Raw genomic sequence first — 20,499 nt, forward strand, 5'->3', positions numbered from 1 at the left:
AGAGTGCGCAAACCGGTCTGTGCGCGGGGGTTGGGGGACAGGGGGAGTTGAGGGGGGGAGACGACACCCGGACAGGAGAGGAAAGGTGCCTGCGGCTCCCGGGCTCTAGTAGGGGGTTAGAGGGAGACTACCACCGGTCTGCACACCTCAGATAAAGCAGCACCACCCCCTCCGAACCGTCCGGAGTAGCCCCAGGCCGACCATACAGAGGTCAGTGGAAAGATCCGACGTCGCTGTCCCTCTAGTCTGCATAGGGATGGGTGTGTGCTCCCCAGGATAAGTCCCTCCCCCAAACCGAGAGCCTGGTCGGTCATCCATCCCCTCCAGGCCACCTTGGCCGCGGCCTGGCCCTGGCCAGAGTGGCTGTTTTTGCTATGTGGGCTCTCCTTCCTCCCCTTCTGTTTGCCAAAGTCTCCAATAAACCAAAGTCCACATCCGGCTTACCCCCTCAGCTCCCCTGGTCCACAGTGACCCCACCCAGACCAGATGGGTGGAGGGAGGGGCTTCAGAGTAGTTCAGGACTTCCATGGGAGAGATGGTGAGGGAAGGGGGAGCCCTTAAGTGACTCCAATTAAGAGAGAAAGCAGTGTGTCCCCAAGCTGTGTTCCATCAGCACTCCTCCACACAGCCCACCCAGCAAATGTAAAACCACAGGCTCACTGGAGCACACAGAGCCCTGGAGGACCTTTTCTTCTACAAAAGCCATAGGCTTTCTTCTCTCTCCTCTCCTTGGCTGGGATTTACTCGGATGGTAACACTTCACAGCCTGCCTCATCCCCATTCCAGTACTGTAGTAATTTAAGAGGCAGGCAGTGGGAGCTGAGATTTTAATATCAGAAATCAGTGTTGGGCCACACCTCTCACTGCCAGGCCCATGGGTCTCCTATCTTCATAATGCCTGGAAGGCTGCCTGCAGCCAGGGCTTCCCCCATCCCCTAGGAAGGATCCAGCACCTGCCTGAGAAGGGAGGCAACAGCAGCTAAAGGGGTGGAAAGAGGAGGGGACAGAAGCATGTGCTGCAGGCTCCTGTGTGTATGTACTTACATGTGTGGACAAATATAAAGTGTTAGGTTTACAGACCCTGGCTCAGGGACAGGCTAGGATGGGAGAGGAGGTAGGGCAAGAAGAAGCACATCTTTTCTCCCTGGTGCTTCGGCCTCACCCTATCCGAGGGATGGGGGTGTGAGAAACCCATCCCCAGGTCCCAGCCTTCAGGACTGGAGCCCTTTTGAGTCTGGTGGAGTCACAGATCCAGTCTTTGGGGGATGCTGGGTCTGTTTCCTTTTGAAAGCACTGGAAAGGTGGGAGGTAAGAAGTAAAGGGAGATAGATCTCTGCTAGAAGAACTTGACGCCTCGGCCATCGCTGACGGTGATGATCTCGGCCTTGTGCTCCTGCTGTAGGGCCTGCAGAGCCCGAAGTAGAGTTGCCTCATCCAGTCCATGGAACTCTGGACAGAGAGAGATGGGCAATCAGGGACAATCAGCTTCTTGGGGCCCAAGGCCGCTGAGGAGAGTGGTCTGGCTGGAAGCAGAGACCTCCCAGAGACAGGGTATGCATATGCCATCTATACTGCTCCAGCAGCCACCCACACTTCCCAAGCACTCCTTAGGATAAGGGGTGGAAGAAAGCCTGAGTCAGCATGAAATGAGTTTGCGCTTATTTCCCCCTTCCTGCTTCTCCTCTCAGACTCAACCTGCCGCACACCTCCATGTGTGTCTGATGCACATGAATGACACCATCTGCTTTTGGGCCACAAAGGGGCCCTGGAAATCAGACCTAGGGAGGTCAGAGCCATTGTCACTAGACACTGACCCTAGATATTCATCTGTACAAATGGGAGGATCTATCATAACACAAAGAGTATAGCCAGTACCCCTGGCCAGGAGACTGTTAAACTCCAGCACTGACTGATATCTGCCTGTTTCTAGTTAAAAAGCTGGGAGCCCGGGCCAGGTGCAGTGGCTCACACCTGCAATTCCAGAACTTTGGGAGGCTAAGGCAGGCAGATCACTTGAGATCAGGAGTTCCAGATCAGCCTGGCCAACATGGCGAAACCCTGTCTCTAATAAAAATACAAAAAATTAGTTGGGCATGGTGGTGCATGCCTGTAATCCCAGCTACTCAGAAGGTTGAGGCAGGATAATTACTTGAACCCAGGAGGTGGAGGTTGCAGTAAGCCGAGATCACGCAACTGCACTCCAGCCTGGGTGACAGAGCAAGACTTCGTCTCAAAAAAAAAAAAAAAAAAAAAAAAAAGAAAAAAAAAAACACTGGGAGCCAATGACCAGCTGAGTATGTGGAGATATGGTAAGACACTGCAGGGAGATGTGGGAGGCAGCGAGCAAGCCCTAACAGGCTTGCTTACCTCACCCCCTGCGGGGGCTCAGCTAAGTCAGGGAGCTTGCTTTCTGAGGAAGCCTCCAACTTTGCCCAGCCTGAGTGGTGGGCTGGGCAAGGCTACAGTGCTGAAATCATGGGGTGATGGTGGGAGTAGCAAGCAGAGACCTGCAGGACAGGAGGAGGAAGAGATGTAAGCTCTGCTAGGGCAGCCAGAAAGAGGAGACATCCCCTGCTATCCCAGCTAAGATTGAAACCTGTAGTGATCCAGATGATCAGAACATGGAGTCACAGAAAAAAGAACTAAGAGTGTTTATACTGTGTAAAAATCCAACACTATACAAATCCTTGCCTGGCCAGGAACCAACAAATTTAAATGGACTGGGGGTGGGGCTGGGGGTGTTGGCCCAATCTCTTCAGCTGACACCCACAAATCTTGAGCCCTCTATAAGAATAAAGGGTGAAAGAGCGCCTGAGTCAGCAAGGAATGAGATTTCAAGCTTAATCCCTTGCCCTTGTTCCTCATTTGGCATCTACAACAGATGCTGAATAAAGAAAGTTTATTTATAATATTTTAATATTATTATTTTCTGAGACAGAGTCTCACTCTGTCATCCAGGATGAAGTGCAGTGGTATGATCTCAGCTACTACAACCTCTGTCTCCTGAATTCAAGCGATCCTCCTGCTGCAGCCTCCCAAGTAGCTGGGATTACAAGCATGTGCCACCACGCCTGGCTAATTTTTGTCTTTTTAGTAGAGACGAGGTTTCACCATGTTGGCCAGGCTGGTCTGGAACACCTGACCTCAAGTGATCCACCCACCTCAGCATCCCAAAGTGCTGGGATTACAGGCTGAGCCACTGTGCCCAGCCTATTATATTTTGAGACAGTCTTACTCTGTCACCCAGGCTGGAGTTCAGTGGCATGATCATAGCTCACTGCACCTTGACCTCCTGGGCTCAAGCAATCCTCCCACCTAAACCTTCTGAGTAGCTGGGATTACTGGTATACACCACTATGCCTAGCTGATTTTTAAATTTTTTGTAGAGACAGATCTCCCTATGTTGCCCAGGCTGGTCTCAAACTCCTGGCCTCAAGCAATCCTCCTGCCTTAGCCTCCCAAAGTGCTAGGATTACAGGCATGAGCCACTGTGCCCAGCTGAAAGTGAAATTCTTAACTTTTCATGGGTCACAGATGTCCTTGGAAATCTCGTAATATCTATCTATCCCTAGAAAAATGCACATGCACCCACAAAAACAAAATCTGGGTTTTTTTGCATATGAATTCAGGTGGCTTATAGAATCCTTGGACATGGGTTAAGAACTTTTATATTATAGTACTTGGAATTCAGAGACAGAGAAATCGGAAGTCTGAATATCAATTAAACCAAAATAGGAGAGAAGAGAATTCACATGACAAAAGTAGGGGGTGGCCAGGCACAGTGGTTCACACCTGTGATCCCAGCACTTTGGGAGGCCGAGTCAGGCAGAACATGAGGTCAGGAATTTGAGACGAGCCTGGCCAACATGGTAACCCCATCTCTACTCTACTAAAAATACAAAAATTAGCTGGGTATGGTGGGGCGTGTCTGTCACCCCAGCTACTGGGGAGACTGAGGCATGAGAATCACTTGAACTGAAGAGGTGGAGGTTGCAGTGAGCTGAGATCTCGCCACTGCACTCCAGCCTGGTGACAGAGTAAGACTCCATCTCAAAAAAAAAAAAAAGTAGGAGGTGGCCAGGTGCAGTGGCTCATGCCTGTAATCCCAGTACTTTGGGAAGCCAGGGCGGGCGGATCACCTAAGGTCAAGAGTTCAAGACTAGCCTGGCCAACATGGTGAAATCATATCTCTACCAAAAAAAAGCAAAACTTAGCTGGGAATGGTACTGTGCAACTATAATCTGAGCTACTTGGGGAGGCTGAGGCATAAGACTCACTTGAACCTGGGAGGCGGAGGTTTTGCAGTGAGCAAAGATCGTGCCACTGCACTCCAGCCTGGATGAAAGAGTGAGTCTTTCTCAAAAAAGAAAGAAAGAAAGAAAGAAAAAAATAGGCGGAGCATGGTGTTTCATGCCTGTAATCCCAGCACTTTGGGAGGCTGAGGTGGATGGATCATGAGGTCAGGAGTTTGAGACCAGCCTGGTCAACATGATGAAACCCCATCTCTACTATAAATACAGAAAATTAGTCAGGCATGCTGGTGTGCACCTGTAATCCTAGCTACTCAGAAAGCTGAGGCAGGAGAATTGCTTGAACCCAGAAGGCAGAGGTTGCAGTGAGCTCAGATCATGCCACTGCACTCCAGCCTGGGTGACAGAGCAAGACTCCATCTCAGAAAAACAAAAACAAAACAAAACTAAACTAAAAAACAAAAAACAAATTGGGGTGGGGAGTGAAAGGCATTACCCTCATCCTCTGTGTCTTCCCCATTAGTCAGTTCATACAGGGTAAAGACGGAGTTGTTCTGGCCGCTCCTGGAAACCTGTGAACACAGAAAATGAGGAGTGAATTAGAACCAAGAATCTCCTGGGAGACACTAAGTTCATCAGCTCCACCCTTCTGATCCAGGAATGATAGCTATTCCCAAACCAGAGCTCACTGCCACCTCTGCAGAATGGCCTAAAAACCATAAACCCTACAAGTGCTATTTTTATATGTGTACACACTTGTTTGGAACCACTAAACCACAGGTCTTCACGTGTCTGAGGAGTGACCTCTCATTCTGGTTGTTTTCCTGTTCAGGAATGGGTGGTGTATTTTTGTTATATTTAGAATATTGATGCTTCTTACCCTCTTCTCTTCCTTGGGAATGTTTGGGGCTGGTGGTGGCAAGGAATTTAGAGGGAAGACTATTCTGTCCCCACACTCACACTGGTTCAGAATATCTCATTCATATTGTGGACAGTCCCATAAGGGTGCAGTGGGGGAGGGGCCTCAGGTTTTTTTCCCTTCCTTTCCCCATTTATCTCCTGTGGCCAGAGGCTCCAGCCAACAATAGCACTCAGGGTTCCTAGTTCTGCCTTCTCCAAACATAGCCTCACATAGCCCCTCGCCTCCTACAGGCAAACAAAGGGAGGTTCTATGCAGCCAAAGACATTGAGTCACTGAAAGAAGTTTGCCTGGAAGGCCTACACTTCCTTTTTCTGCCCCCTTCCCATTTTGCTCAGTCTGGATCTGGGAACACCAGGTATCTGCTAGGCTAATATAATTATCCTTTGCCAGGGGTAACTGTTGAATACTTGGCAGCAGGATGATCTCACCCACTGATAGATGAGTTTCCCCCATTCTTCTGGCCTCCGCCACATGATCAGGAAGCTAGACTTGCTCTTATCCAACCACTCGAGGTTCCCTGTAAAACAGATACATATGAAAATATCACCAGGCGCAGTGGCTTACACCAGTAATCGCAGCACTTTGGGAAGCCAAGGCAGCAGGATCACTTGAACCCAGGAGTTCAAGACTAGTCTGGGTAACATGACAAGACCCTTTTCCTACAGAAAATACAAAAAATTAGCCAAGTGTGTCATGATGCACGCCTGTGGTCTAAGCTACTCAGGAGGCTAAGGTGGGAGGATCACCTGAGCCCAAGAAGTCGAGGCTACAGTGAGACATGACTGAGCCATTGCACTCCAGCCTGGATGACAGGGTGAGACCCTATCTCCAAAAAAAAAGCATCAGGATCTAGAAAGAAACAAAGAGGCGAATACCAAGGAGGGACGGAGTGGAAGAGACTCAGCTTTCAGAAAGAGGGATTCAATATTTATTTCACTATTATTATCTACAAGGCACTCATTCTTCTTCCACTTCTCTTTAGGTTTAGGGCACAGATAGATTTCAATTTTGTATACAAAGAAGAAAGGACTTGGGAATTGAGGTGCCTACTTTACAGAAAACTCTGACCTTCAAGCCAGGAGACAGAAAAAAAGTTATTAAAAGGAAAAAGACTTATCCTAATTTGATCTTCAAGCCAGGAGAGAGAAAAAAGTTATTAAAGGGAAAAAAGACTTATCCTAATTTGCCCTCAAGGAAACCCAACTGGGAAGAAAAATAAGGAATCTGGGGAACTGAACCCACCTTTCTTCCTCAGTTCCTCTAATACAATCTGGATCGATTCCACAGGAAGCTTTCCTGGTTTAGGTTAAGGGAATGGCATACACATGAATTGGGTGGGATAAAAATTCTCAGAGCCAGTCCCATGTTGAGAACCATCTGCCCATTCCTCTCCAACACATACTTGTGCAATTTCCCAACATGATATACATATCCTCCCTGGATATTTGAGGGAGAAATGTAAAGAGAAACTCTTCCAATTAAAATTAAAAAGAACTTTATGTGATTGTACCACTGCATTCCAGCCTGAGCAAGAGAGCAAGACCCTGTCTCAAAAAAAAAAGGGGGTGGAGGGGAACTTTAGAAAATGAAAGGTACCGTCATTTCTCACCCTCTGCCTGTTGCCTTCCTTCAGCCTTTCTCCACAGATATTTTAGGGATGAATCAGGCAGCAAAAACAAATGACCCTTACTTCCTGGCAGGAGAGGGGCGGAGAAAATAATTAAAGGTATTTACCCAAATCTGGGCCTCACACAGAAAAGGATGGGAGATACAAATAGTCAAAAGGGCTTAGGTTAAAAAGTTTGGAACTTGGCTTCAGGGCAGAACAGCCGAACCTTCATTACTGCCAAGAACAAGAGGGTCTGGTACTGCATTTTCAGAAGTAAAATTTCAGCTACACATTTTCACTCTTTAAGTCCAGTTTGGGTGGGAATCTGCCTACCATGGGTAAAGAGGGGTTGGGCGGGGGGGGGGGGGTCTAGGCATGTGGGAAAGCGCAGAAGTGCATGTGTGTGGGCTGTGGAAGAGCTTGAGGGAGGATACGCTGTAGCTTGACGTTGTTGAAGAGCGGGCTCTCCTGAGCTTCCATCACCGTCATGCTGGACTGTTTGTGCAAGCGGCAGAAGGACAGGACCAGCGAGCACCAGGCGGCCAGCTGCTTCTGCCGAGTGTCCACGTTCGGCTGTAACCTGCCGGGTGAAGGGAGTGGGGCGCAGAATTAGAGGGCGAGAGGCAGCACTTGCCCGGGACACGTTTCGGGGAGAAAGTAAGGGACTGAGGGTGTTAGCGCCCGGGTCTTTTCTCCCCCTCCCCATGTGAAGCATCGGGGCTGAGCCCAGGGTACGGGGGAGGGGAGGGAGGCACAGCGGGGCTTCTTGGGGTCTGAGCCTCACGTAAAGAACGGTGGGAAGCGATACTGCCACGGCCACTCGAAACTCATCGCCATCGTAGTAGCCCAGGAAACCCGGAAGCTACCGGCTAAGGACTTCCGGCCTTCACTTCCGCACGGCGGGGCAGAAAGCAATGCAGAAAGGTTCCGGATGCCTCTCAGGCAAAAGAAAGACCAGCAGGAGGAGTTCTCGTCGTCAGCCAATGCATAGCCGTTATTCCAAAAAGCCTTATCTTTTTGGAGCAGGAAATGTCATGGGACGTCTTCTGGTTCAACCCCAGAGAAAGATCGTGGCTTCCCCAAAGCGGCGAATTTTTGATGCTGAAGTAGAACGGTAAATAGAGCCCAGGTCTCCACATCCTAGCCTACGTTTGTTTCCGCTATACTAGGCTTCTTATATTAACATTTATGTGAATTACCATTTAATTTGATCAACTCACAATTACCCAAACTCCTCAAGTCCAGTGTCCTTTGTTTTATTTTATTTATTTATTTATTTATTCGTCTTTGAGACAAGGTCTCCCTTTGCTGCCCAGGCTGGAGTGCAGTGGCACAATCAAAGCTCACTGCAGCCTCTACCTCCCAAGCTCTAGCGATCTTCCGGCTTCAGTCTCAATAGCTGGGACTACAGGTGCACACTACTGCACCCAGCTATTAAATAAATGTTGTTGTTGTTGTTTTGGTACAGATGGGGTCTCAAACCCCTGGCCTCAAGTGATACTTCTGCCTCACCCTCTCAAAGTACTGGGAGCTTACAGCCGTGAGCTACTTACTGCTCCCAGCAACCTGGGAAATATTTTCTAGAAATGGGCCCTCACTTTGTTGGCCCAGGTTGGTCTCAAACTCCTGGGCTTAAGTGATCTCCAGACCTCAGCCTCCCAAAGGGATAACAGGTGACCAACTGGCCCTCCAATTTCCTTTGACTCCACCATTCTTCAGCCTCCTGCAGCACCCATGGGAGCACACTTTGTAGCTTGTATCACTAGATACAGCTCTACTTCCACGATTCAGAGCTGTGGTCTTTGACCACAGCCACCTATCTCTCACGTCCGTCATGACCTCACCTTTCCCGTCTCAAGACCTAGGACCCTTTTACTTTTATCTGACTGCTTACTCAGCCTAAACTACTCAGTTCTGTCCCCTTACCTACCTACCTACTGATCAGTTCCCAAACCAGTGATTGTCACTCCATGTCCCCCACCTCTTTTTTTTTTTTTTTTTTTTCACTTCTGGGCTCTGGAGTATTGCTGGAAGAAAAATCACCAGAATGGAGGTTTCCTTCTTTCAGCTTTGGAGTCCCCCTCCCTCCATCTCTGTACAGGGGAGCTTCTTCCTTCTCCCTTCCTTCATGCCTATTAAACTCCATTCCTTAAAACAAAACAAAACAACAACAAAAAATTCACCAGAACATGTTTACCGAGCCCCAGATTCCCTGAATAGCCTTATGCTAGGTTCTGATGGCAGCCCCGTGATCCTTTATTTGTCTTTTTTTTTTTTTTAATTCTTTTTCTTCCCAGAACTTGGTGCCGACATTTATTTGTCTTTTATTGACTCCCTGTCACCTTCAAGATAACTATTCAAACTTTTCCAGGCTCATCAAGCCACTCCAACTGTCCCCGTCTCTCCACTCTCTGCAGAATGACTTTCCTTCCTCTTTTTTGAGATTGAGGCCATGCGTGTGAACTCTTTCAGTTTTCCCTCTTGTCTGTCTCTATACTAGATTCATCATTCAAAAATTGTTTCCCACTTTTACTCCTTCCTTTTTTTCTTTTTGAGACAAAGTCTTACTCTGTCACCCAGGCTTGAGTGCCGTGGGACGATCTTGGTTCACTGCAACCTCCACCTCCTGAGTTCAAGTGATTCTTCTGCCTCAGCCTCCCAAGTAGCTGGGATTACAGGCATGCACCACCACACCCAGATAATTTTTGTATTTTTAGTAAAGATGGCATTTCACCATGTTGGTCAGACTCTCGAATTCCTGACCTCATGATCTGCTCACCTTGGCCTCCCAAAGTGCTGGGATTGCAGGTATGAGCCACGGCACCCTGTCTACTCCTTCCTTTTGGACTCAGAAGAAGAAGTGTTGCACCCTTTGGTATATGTTCTTGCCTCTTTTTTCAACTTCCTCCAGCACTTCTCTATCATCTTCCCTCTCTCCTTTGCCCTTGGTTCCTCTCCCTTATACTATAAACATGTACAGGACTTCCTTAATTAAAAATATTTATACCGCTTGGCATCACAGCAAGATTCCATCTCTAAAAAAAAAATTTTTTTTTTGAGACAAAGTCTCATTCTGTCACCCAGGCTGGAGTGCAGTGGCGCGATCTCAGCTCACCACAACCTCTGCCTCCCAGGTTCAAGTGATTCTCCTGCTTCAGCCTTCTGAGTAGCTGGGACTACAGGCTCGTGCCCCCATGCCCGGCTAATTTTTTTTTTTTTATTTTTAGTAGAGATGGGGTTTCACCGTGTTAGCCAGGATGGTCTCGATCTCCTGACCTTATGATTTGCCACCCTTGGCTTTCCAACATCCTGGGATTACCAGTGTGAGCCACCGTGCTCGGCCCTTACAAAAAATTTTAAAAATTAGCCAGGCATGGTGACACATTCCTGTAGTCCCAACACTTTGGGAGGCTGAGACAGGAGGACTGCTTGAGGCCAGGAGTTTGAGGCTGCAGTGAGGTATGGTTGAACCACTGCACTCCAGCCTAGATGACAGAACGAGATCCTTTCTCTTAAATTAAAAAAAAAAAAAAGTGTTGGCTGGGTGCAGTGGCTCACACCCTGTAATCCCAGCACTTTGGAAAGCTGAGGCAGGTGGATCAGTTGAGGTCAGGAGTTTGAGAGCAGCCCCGGCAACATGGTGAAACCCTGTCTTTACTAAAAATACAAAAATTAGCTGGACATGGTGGTGCACACACCTGTAAACCCACCTATACAGGAGGCTGAGGCACGAGAATTGCTTGAACCCAGGAGGTGGAGGTTGCAGTGAGCCTAGATCCCACCACTGCACTCCAGCCTGGGAGCCAGAATGAGACTCTGTGTCAAATAATAATAATAATAAAAAGTACAACTCTCGACCCTGCCATCTCAATTTTCTGTCTGATTTCCAACCTTTCCCTCATCCAAATCTATCCTTCACGTTCACAGTTTCTATGGCCTTAGTCTATGGGTAAAAGAAAAAAACAAGAATAAATAAAAGGCCAGCTGCAGTGGCTCACGCCTGTAATCCCAGCACTTCGGGAGGCCCAGGTGGGCAGATCACTTGAGGTCAGGAGTTCAAGACCAGCCTGGCCAACATGGTGAAACCTCATCTCTACTAAAATTACAAAAAATTAGCTGGGCATGGTGGTGCACGCCTGTAATCCCAGCTACTTGGGAGGTTCAGGTGGGAGAATTACTGGAACCCAGAGGCTGAGGCTGCAGTGAGCTGAGATCGCGCCACTGCACTCCAGTCTGGGCGACAGAGCAAGACTCTGTCTCAAAAATACAAAGAAATTTTTTAAAAAATTGCTTTGGAACAAAAGCAAACAAACAAACACAAAACAGACAAAAAAACAGAGATAAAAACACTGTACCCTGTACTTGCTCCACAGAATGACCAACAAATATTTGTTAAATGAATAAATGAATGAATGAATGAACCATTTGGTTGATAATACATTCTCAAAGCTCACCATTTCCTTTACCTTTATGAGTCTTGCTCTGTAGCACAGGCTGGAGTGCAGTGGTGCAATCTGGGCTCACTGCAGCCTCTGCCTCCTGGGTTCAAGCAATTCTCCCCATCTCAGCCTCTCAAGTAGCTGGGATTACCAGTGCCTGCCACCACTCCTGGCTAATTTTTGTATTTTTTTAGTAGAGATGGGGCTTCATCATGTTGGCCAGGCTGGTCTTGAACTCCTGACCTCAGGTGTTCTGCCTGCCTCAACCTCCCGAGGTGCTGAGATAACAGGCATGAGCCACCACTCTCAGCTTTTGACAATCCTTTATTCTTGTTCTGCTGTTACATCTCTGATCTTCCCTCTGTCCCTCTCTCTTCTCATTATTTATTTATTTGTTTGTTTTTGAGACAGGATCTTACTCTCTTGCCCAGGCTGGAGAGTGCAGTGGTGTAATCTTAGTTCTGTGTAGCCTCAACCTCCCAGGCTCAAGCAATCCTTCAACCTCAGCCTTTTATTTTTATTTATTTATTTATTTATTTATTTGTATTTTTAGTAGAGACAGGGTTTCACCATGTTGACCAGGATGGTCTTGATTTCTTGACCTCGTGATCCACCCGCCTCGGCCTCCCAAAGTGCTGAGATTACAGGCTTGAGCCACCGCGCCCGGCTAACCTCAGCCTTTTAAGTAGCTGGGACTACAGGCACACACCACCATGCCTGGCTAATTTTTAAATTTTTTTTGTAGAGATAGGTTTTTGCCATGTTGCTCAGGCTGGTTCAAACTCCTAAGCTCAAGCAATCCTCCTACCTCAGCCTCCTAGTGCTGGGATTACAGGAGTGAACCACGGCACCCGGCCCTTTTCTCATTCTTTCTTTCTTTAACTATTTTTATTTATTTGTTTGTTTATTTATTTATTTATTTGGAGATGGAGTCTTGCTCTGCTGCCAGGCTGGAGTGCAGTTGCGCAATCTCCACTCACTGCAACCTCCGCCTCCCGAGTTCAAGCTATTCTCCTGCCTCGGCCTCCCAAGTAGCTGGGATTACAGGTGTGTGCCACCACGCTCACTTAATTTTTGTATTTTTAGTAGAGACAGGGCTTTACCATGTTGGCCAGGTTGGTTTTGAACTCCTGACCTTGTGATGCACCAGCCTCATGATACACCAGCCTCAGCCTTCCAAAGTGCTGGGATTACAGGCATGAGTCACTACGCCCAGCCAGCCTTCCTCTTTTCAATGAACCATTCTGTCTTAGAGTTCCCATCCATCTAATGGCTTTATGGTGCACTTCTGTGCAGAAGACTTCCACACCTATATTACCAGACCCAACCTCTTTCCACTACCATCACCCCCATTTCTAACTCTCTGTGGAACATAACAGCTTGTTCCACTGTTACCTTATAATTGTACATTCTTTTCTTCAGGACGGTTCCTCCTCCTCAATGGCCCTTTTCTATTAGTATTGCCATCATTGTCCTAGTAACTCAAGTCCAAAGCCTGAGTCACCCCTAACCTCTCCTCTCCCTCAGCCCTGGCCTCTCCCTCCTATTTTATCCAAGTCCTGCTAATTTCCTCCCTAGGGGAGAGAGAAGGAAGGGAGATGAATTAGAAAATTATTGAGATAACCCAGGCTTGAGAAAATGAGGACATGGAGCAAAGGAGTGTCGAATGGGGAAGTGGAAAATATTCCCTAAAAATATTTTGAGTTTTCACCTGAAATACAGGTTTGCTTTATTTCCATGAATGTGTCTGTCTTCCCTAAAGGCATATCTCCTCCCTTCGTGGCATGTGTTTGCCTTCCTGCATTTTATATGCATGATATACATCAAGGGTCTGTTGGTATTTTATTTTATTTATTTGGTTTTTTTTTTGAGACGGAGTTTTGCTTTTGTTGCCCAGGATGGAGTGCAATGGGGCAATCTCAGCTCACTGCAACCTCCACCTCCCAAATTCAAGCAATTCTTCTGCCTCAACCTCCCGTGTAGCTGGGATTACAGGCATGCGCCACCATGCCCCGCTAATTTTATTTTGTATTTTTTTTTTAGTAGAGACAGGGTTTCTCCATGTTGGTCAGGCTGGTCTTGAACTCCCGATCTCAGGTGATCCACCCACCTCAGCCTCCCAAAGTGCTGGGATTACAGGAGTGAGCCACCATGCCCCGCCGGTATTTTATTTTTTAATTATTTTTTAATTTTTAGAGACAGGGTTGCCCGTGGTGGAGTGCAGTGGCCCAATCATACCTCACCATAACCTTGAACTCCTGATCCTCCCACCTCAGCCTCCCAAGTAGCTGGAACTACAGACGTGTGCCACTACATCCAGTTGAGTTTTTGTTTGTTTTTGAGACAGTCTCGCTCTGTCACCCAGTCTGGAGTGCAGTGGTGTGATCTTGGCTCATTGCAACCTTCACCTCCCAGGTTCAAGCGATTCTCCTGCCTCAGCCTCCAGAGTAGCTGGGACTACAAGCATGTGTCACCACACCCAGCTAGTTTTCGTTTTTGTTTTTTTGAGACTGAATTTTAGTCTGTTGCCCAGGATGAAGTGCAATGGTGCAATCTCAGTTCACTGAAACCTCCACCTCCCAGGTTCAAGTGATTCTCCTGCCTCAGCCTCCAGAGTAGCTGAGATTACAGGCATGCACCACCACACCTGTCTAATTTTTGTATTTTTAGTAGACACGGGGGTTCACCATGTTGACCAGGCTAGTCTCGAATTCCTGAGCTTAGGTGATATGCCCGCCTTGGCCTCCCAAAGTGCTGGGATTACAGGTGTGAGCCACTGCACCCGCCTAATTTTTGAATTTTTAGTAGATATAGGGTTTTGGGCTGGGCACAGTGGCTCACACCTGTAATCCTGGCACTTTGGGAGGCCTAGGCAGGTGGATCACCTAAGCTCAGGAGTTCGTGACCAGCCTGGTCAACATCAACATGGCGAAATTCTGTCTCTACTACAAATATGAAAATTAGTCCGGCATGGTGGCATGTGCCTGTAGTCCCAGCTACTTGGGAGGCTGAGGCATAAGAATCACTTGAACCCGGGATGCAGAGGTTGTGGTGAGCCAAAATTGCATCACTTGTACTTCAGCCTGGGTGACAGAGCGACACTCTGTCTCAAAAAAAAAAGACAGAGATGGTGTTTGGTGTTTCACCACGTTTACCAGGCTGGTCTTGAACTCCTGATCTCAAGTGATCCACCCACCTTGACTTCCCAAAGTGCTGAGATTACAGGCATGAGCCACTGAGCCTGGCCTGTTTTTTTGTAGAGACGTGGTCTCACTATGTTACCCTGACCATTCTTAAATTCCTGGCCTCAAGTGATCCTCCCACCTCAGCCTCCCAAAGTGCTGGGATTACAAGTATGAGCCACCACACCTGGCCCTTCCCTCCTGTTTTTAGTCATATCCTCTGCTTTATAGTTATTTCCCATTTTCCCATTCAACACTCCTTTTCTCCATGTCCTCATTTTCTCAGCCTGGATTATTGCAATAATTTTGTAATTTACCTCCCTTTCTACTCTCTCCCCTGGGCTAAGGCCTAGTCATCTACCAACTCTGCAATCACCCTCCTGTCATCACACTTCCTGGGATCTTCTCAGCCAGATGTGATCCTTTTCTCCTTTGGTTTGTATCCCTAGCATGATTCTCATCACACACTTCTTTTTTTGTTTGTTTGTTAGTTTGTACACATGTCAACTTCCTCACTAGATGAAAGCCACTGCGGGCAGAAAACCAGATTCTCTAACCTATCTTTCCAACATAATACACCACACACAGTGTCTTATACCAGCAGGTTCTTGATGTATATTAATAAAATGCACGAAGGCAAATACATGCCACAAAGGTAGTAGATATATATACTTAGGAAGACAGATTGCTTCATGGAAATAAAGCAAACCTGTATTTCAGGCGAAAACTCAAATTTTTTTTTTTGAAACCGAGTCACACTCTGTCACCCAGGCTGGAGTGCAGTGATGTAATCTCAGCTCACTGCAACCTCCACCTCCCGGGTTCAAGCGATTCTCCTGTTTCAGCCTCCCGAGTAGCTGGGACTACAGGCACACGCCCCCAAGCCCAGCTAATTTTTGTATTTTTATTAGACACAGGGTTTCACGATATTGGTCAGGCTGGTCTCAGACTCCGGACTTCAGGTGATCCACCTGCGTCAGCCTCCAGAAGTGCTGGGATTACAGGAGTGAGCCACTGCGCCCAGCCAACTCAGAATATTTTTAGGAAACATACGTGTGGCTAGAAAAACAGATGTGCCCGAGAGAAGTGTGTCTCAGAGAATGATTAGGCATGTTCCAGGAAGCATACAAGCATATATAGAATAGGCAGGACACCCCAAGAAATGGACATGTGTGTACTCAAGGTGGCAGATATTTCAACATAAGGAATGTCCCTAAAGAGGCCCAGGATGCCACAAGGAGTAAACAGGTGTATCCATGGAGGATAAAGTTGTTTTGTAGATGTTTTTGGAGACCTGGCAGTTGTGTCCGAGGGAGAGCTGGAGGTGTAGGTTGCCAGGTTACATTACTGGGCCTCATTATCCAGGAAACATATAGGTGTGTTCATATACGACAATGGTGAGTTGTAGAGAGGGGCTGGGTATGACCCTAGAAAGTAGGAAGGTATCTTTTTTTTTTTTTTTTTTTTTTGAGACGGAGTCTCGCTCTGTCGACCAGATTGGAGTACAATGGCATGATCTTGGCCACCACAACCTCTGCCTCCTGGGTTCAAGCAATTCTTCTGTCTCAGCCTTCCGAGAAGCTGGGATTACAGGCTTGCACCACCACGCCCAGCTAATTTTTGTATTTTTAGCAGAGATGGGGTTTCACCATGTTGGTCAGGCTGGTCTCGAACTCCTGATCTGTGATCCACCTGCCTCAGCCTCCCAAAGTGCTGAAATTACAGGTGTGAGCCACCGCACCTGGGTAGGAAGTTATCTTAACAGAGTATTGTTTGTCTCAAGAAGCTGATAGAAGGGTCCAGCTAAGAACTAGTGTTTGTTCAGGTGCAGCAGGCTCATGCCTGTAATCCCAGCACTTTGGGAGACTGACTGGGGAGGATCACTTGAGGCCAGGTGTTCAAGATGACCCTGGGCAACACAGTGAGACCCCATCTGTACAAAAAATCCTTTTTTTTTTTTTAAATAAGAGACAGAGTCTCGCTATGTTGCCCAGGCTGGAGTGCAGTGGCTATTCACAGGCATGATCCCACTAATGATCAGAACAGGAGTTTTGACCTGCTCCATTTCCGACCTGGGCTGGTTCACCCCTCCTTAGGCAACCTGGTGGTCCCCTGCTCCCAGGAGGTCACCATATTGATGCGGAACTTAGTGCGGACATCCAGTCGGCATAGCACACTACCACCCAGAACTCCTGGACTCAAGCGATCCTCCCACCTTAGCCTCCGGAGTAGCTGGGACTACAGGTACGCGCCACCGCACCCGGCACACACACGCACACACACACACACAAAAAAAAAAACAAGCAAAAAAATTAGCCTAGCATGGTGGCACACGCCTGTCCCAGCTTGGAAGTCTGAGGTGGGAGGATCTTTGAGCCCAGGAGGTCGAGGGCAGTGAGCCATGTTTGTGCCACTGCACTCCAGCCTGGGTGACAGAGCAAGACCTTGTTTAAAAAAAGCAAAAGCAAAAACAAGAAACTAGTGGTTGCTGTGGAGATGGCAGTTTTCTGACCCGGGGGTCCAGTGCTCCTCAGCCTTGAGCTTCTTCGAGATCACAGACATCTCTGGTTGCTGGCTTTAGGGGACACCAGGGGGCAGTGTGTTGTTGGGCTGTAGGCCACACCCAGTCCAGGACAAGGTAGGATGAGGGCTGAGGACAGAGGGGAGTGGTGAACCTAATAGAGGAAGCCCCCACTGCTTTCGCCCTCAATTGTGAGGTCCTTAGGAATGGATTCCTGTTGCTCAGTCAGGGTTCCTCTTCCCAGGCCCTGGGAGTAAACTGAGGCATGAAGAAGGGAACAGTCAGGGCCCCTTGGACAGCCTCCTGCCCCTCCTGCAGGAGTCACAAGCAGAGATTCCTCCCTTGCCCCTTCCCCCACACCTCCCCAGTCACAGGCCCCCAGCTGCTGTCCAGACCGGAAGGGAGTCTCTTCCTGCTTGTTTCCTGGAGCCGAGTTTGGATAAGGGCAGGAAAGGCCCGCCTGGGAGGAAAGAATATAGGGGTGTGAACTTCATGGAGGTCGGGAGCAGGGGGGCAGGTGAAATGAACAGAACAGTGGGCCATCCAGATTTTTCCGCTTCCGCTACCCAGAGCTGAGAGCCTGTGGGAGTGGCAGGGAATGACACAGGTCCCACTGAAATGGGGAGAAGGGCATTGTACAAAAAAAAGTTTTATTTTGAAGATTACAGAGCTTGTGCCATGACCCCACCCGGCTTCCATTTCCAGCAATCCAGGGATCTGTGGTGGGAGTGAGAATGAGAGAGGGAGTAGGGAGGAGAGGAGGGAGGCCCAGTGGGGGTGGGGAAGTGGAGTCAGATGGTTGTTGAGAAGCTTGTGGCCCCCTAAGCCTGGGCCTCACTGTCTTTACTCCTCCATACTACAAGAGTGATGAGGAAGGGGATGAGGCAGATGGGGGCTATGATCATGGCCAGGAGTACATCCTCCGGGGGGTCTGAGAAAGTGGGCTGCACCAGGGAGCAGTTGGCAAAGTGGATCTGGTGAGTCTCAAAGATGATCCTCTCTGCTAAGGGATTGGGGAAGCCCAGGTCAAACTCCTCCGCAGAGTGCTCCAAGCAATCTCGCAGGGTGCTATAAGGCCTGGGGGCAGGAGAGGACTTGAGTGAGTGAGGGGGTGGGCCCAGGGAGAGGAGTGCCCCACATTCACTCAAGGTCTATCTGCAACGAACAGGCCCAACCCCAGGCCTGAGCCACCCTCCAGCACTGCCCCTACCTGCTAATCACGGCCCAGTCGCACCAATCCTTTTCGATAGAATCCATTTGATACTTATAATAATTCCAGCAAAGTTGGACAACTGCCTCATAGTTCTCCACCGTCTTCACTGTAGGTACAGATGCTGCACAATGACCACAGCCCTGCCCCTCCCTCCAAACCCTCCTGCCCAGGTGCTTCCAAAGTGAACCGCCTGCCTTCAAACGGGGGAACCCTTCAGAAAGTTTCCCTAGCAAGAAGTTTTGGCTGAGGACAGAGTCCCAGCTCAGGAATCCTGTAACGACTTCCCTGTGCTAAGCACTTTCCATCCCAGCCTGATAAGAACTTCCATATACACCTTTTCCTGGAGTCTTCTCACCCACCTATGAGGTGGGCCAGTTCAGAGCTGTGAAGGGACTGTGGGAAGACAGGGAGAAAGACCACAAGGAGCCCCAAGAGAGAACAGAGGGGAGTTTACTGGGCCATCAGTTGGGGTTGTGCGGGCCTCGTGGGAAAGGGACTCTCCCCACTGAATTTGCTCTTGTCCTTGCCCTCGGCCACCCTTCCACACCCTGGGTACCCACCTTCTGACCCCGGTGTGCTTGTGGTGGGAAGAGGCTGAGCCAGAGTCTCCTGGTGCTTCAGGACAGCTGTGGGGAGAAACAGGAGAGGAGGGTGGCATAGTGGGGACCCCAGAAGTGGGGTCTGCGAGAGGGTGTTGGGGGACTGAGACCCTCTGAAAGCAGGGCTACCATGGAGGAAAAAGAGGAATAATCTAGACCCTATGGACATCTCTGCTGGGGAGGGAGGGGCTGGCACCAGCTCCTTGTCACTCACACCCAGGCCCAAAGCCCCCTCCCCTCTGGCCAGCTCCCGGCCTCTCAAGCCCTCTCCGCCGGCCGGTGCCAGCACTCCAGCTTTCCCCAGTGGGAAGCAGCTCGAGCTATGCCCGCCCCGAGGTGAGGTCAGGGACCGTCCGAAGGCCAGTGCTGCTCTGTCCGCCGGTCCGCGCCCGAACCCCGGGGCCCGTTCCCGCCTCGCCCATCCAGCCCCTCTCCTATCTCCCCTCCCGGGCCTCCCGCGCCTCCTGCCCGGGCCTCGGGGCGCCGCGCTCACCGCCCAGCAGGAGGAGGAGGCGGAGCGCTGCCGGCCGCCCAGCGCGGGTCGTAGGGAGCAGGGGGTCGCCGGCGCGCTCCGCTCGAAGCGAGGCCATCGTGCAGCAAGGAGGCGAGGAGCTACGGCGGCGCTGAGCCTGGCCCGGGTGTGGGGGCGCCTATATCCCCGGCCCGAGCCGCAGGAAGCCGCGCCGCTTCCTCCGAGGGGCTGGGACGGCGGCGGCCACGTGGGGGGCGGGGGCGACGCCCGGGGCCCGCGGCTGGAGGGGGAGTCGCCGCCGCACCCGCGCCTGGCGCCCGCGGCTCCCTCCGCCTCGCCGGCGTTGGCCCACCCTCTCTCGCAGCTCACCCCGCGGGGCTGGACAGCTCCCGGAACCCCGGAACCGGGATCTATTTCGGAGGCTCGGCCGCGTGGCGCGCAGGATTCTCCGGGGTCTCCAAGGAGCCGCTCCCGGACTCGAGTCGCCCCCTCTCTTTCCGGGCTGGAGGGGTCGACGAGCTGCTCTCCCAGACCCGAAGAGGGAGGGACTGGGAGCTCCAGCGGCCTCTCGACGCCGCTGCACCTAAGGGGCTGCCCTGGGCTGTAGGGGAAGGAGCGCCTGGAGCTGGGCCCGGCAGCTTAGGGTTCCTTATCCTATCCTGGGAACAGCCGCTGTTGTCAGCCCGCCAGTCTCAACCATCGAGAAGCGGGAGTCGGCCCTCCAGAGTCGGGAGAAGGTCTGGGGAGTGGGGTAGAGGGAAAACCGAAGTCCACATACCCTCCCCTCAAGACACCTCTTGGGGCCCAGACCCCACAAACCTGTTGGGAGGAGGCAAAATACGGTGACTACATTCCTGGGAAGGAGGTGCCGCAGCTCTTCAGGACCAAGGTTGGGAGAAAGGAGGAAAGGGTTTAGAACCTTCAATGTGGGACTTCATGTGCCGGGCGAGTGTATTACTATCACCATTTTACAGAAACGCTAAAGCTCAGGGCCAACAGCCCGGGATTTGAATTCAGAAGCTCTAGGTTCTAATTCTGTCTTCCTCCTCCCCAGTTATAGAGCTTGCATGACGCGTTTACCTTCAGGACTTACGTAAAATAGGAACATTCCCCTCCTCACCAGTGAGGATGGCAGCTGAGAAAGGGCAGTGCACTCGCTGAATGCTAGTTTCCTTTCCTCTTTTCCTGAGTGACTTGTCTAAGGTCACACTACTAAGGAAGCAGCAAGGCCGAGCCTGGGCCTCCGGGGGCCCTGACTTCAGCCACACCACAGCTGCCTCTTGTGTCCTGGG

At 50.0% G+C, this 20,499-nt stretch overlaps 2 protein-coding genes across 2 annotated transcripts; both read right to left on the minus strand.

Annotated features, from left to right (window-relative positions):
* Positions 1–813: 813 nt before the first annotated feature.
* VPS25 (vacuolar protein sorting 25 homolog) lies at positions 814–7,677 on the minus strand. Its single transcript, XM_032279578.1, has 6 exons — positions 7,566–7,677; positions 7,216–7,361; positions 6,415–6,468; positions 5,601–5,689; positions 4,747–4,822; positions 814–1,449 (listed from the first exon to the last, which is right to left on the minus strand). The coding sequence occupies exons 1-6, from the start codon at positions 7,616–7,618 to the stop codon at positions 1,337–1,339; spliced, it is 531 nt and encodes a 176-aa protein (XP_032135469.1). The 5' UTR covers positions 7,619–7,677; the 3' UTR covers positions 814–1,336.
* A 9,879-nt stretch (positions 7,678–17,556) lies between these two features.
* On the minus strand, positions 17,557–19,476 carry RAMP2 (receptor activity modifying protein 2). The gene is made up of 4 exons (XM_032279579.1): positions 19,229–19,476; positions 18,697–18,762; positions 18,134–18,242; positions 17,557–18,000 (listed from the first exon to the last, which is right to left on the minus strand). The coding sequence occupies exons 1-4, from the start codon at positions 19,323–19,325 to the stop codon at positions 17,745–17,747; spliced, it is 528 nt and encodes a 175-aa protein (XP_032135470.1). The 5' UTR covers positions 19,326–19,476; the 3' UTR covers positions 17,557–17,744.
* Positions 19,477–20,499: the final 1,023 nt, after the last annotated feature.

Source organism: Sapajus apella, unplaced genomic scaffold (genome assembly GCF_009761245.1).
Source record: "Sapajus apella isolate SASKATOON/1434 unplaced genomic scaffold, GSC_monkey_1.0 scaffold12, whole genome shotgun sequence".
In the NCBI taxonomy this organism is placed as follows: Eukaryota; Metazoa; Chordata; class Mammalia; order Primates; family Cebidae; genus Sapajus; species Sapajus apella.

Coding starts and splice junctions, on each gene's coding strand:
- VPS25 (XM_032279578.1), bottom strand. CDS start 7,618: ATGGCGATGAGTTTCGAGTGGCCGTGGCAGTATCGCTTCCCACCGTTC. Junction 5,690..6,414: donor AGAGGAACTGAGGAAGAAAG/GTGGGTTCAGTT, acceptor TCTGTTTTACAG/GGAACCTCGAGTGGTTGGAT. Junction 1,450..4,746: donor GGAAGACACAGAGGATGAGG/GTAATGCCTTTC, acceptor CTCTCTGTCCAG/AGTTCCATGGACTGGATGAG.
- RAMP2 (XM_032279579.1), bottom strand. CDS start 19,325: ATGGCCTCGCTTCGAGCGGAGCGCGCCGGCGACCCCCTGCTCCCTACG. Junction 18,763..19,228: donor CCTCCTCCTCCTGCTGGGCG/GTGAGCGCGGCG, acceptor TTCTCCCCACAG/CTGTCCTGAAGCACCAGGAG. Junction 18,001..18,133: donor GACTGGGCCGTGATTAGCAG/GTAGGGGCAGTG, acceptor TCCTGCCCCCAG/GCCTTATAGCACCCTGCGAG.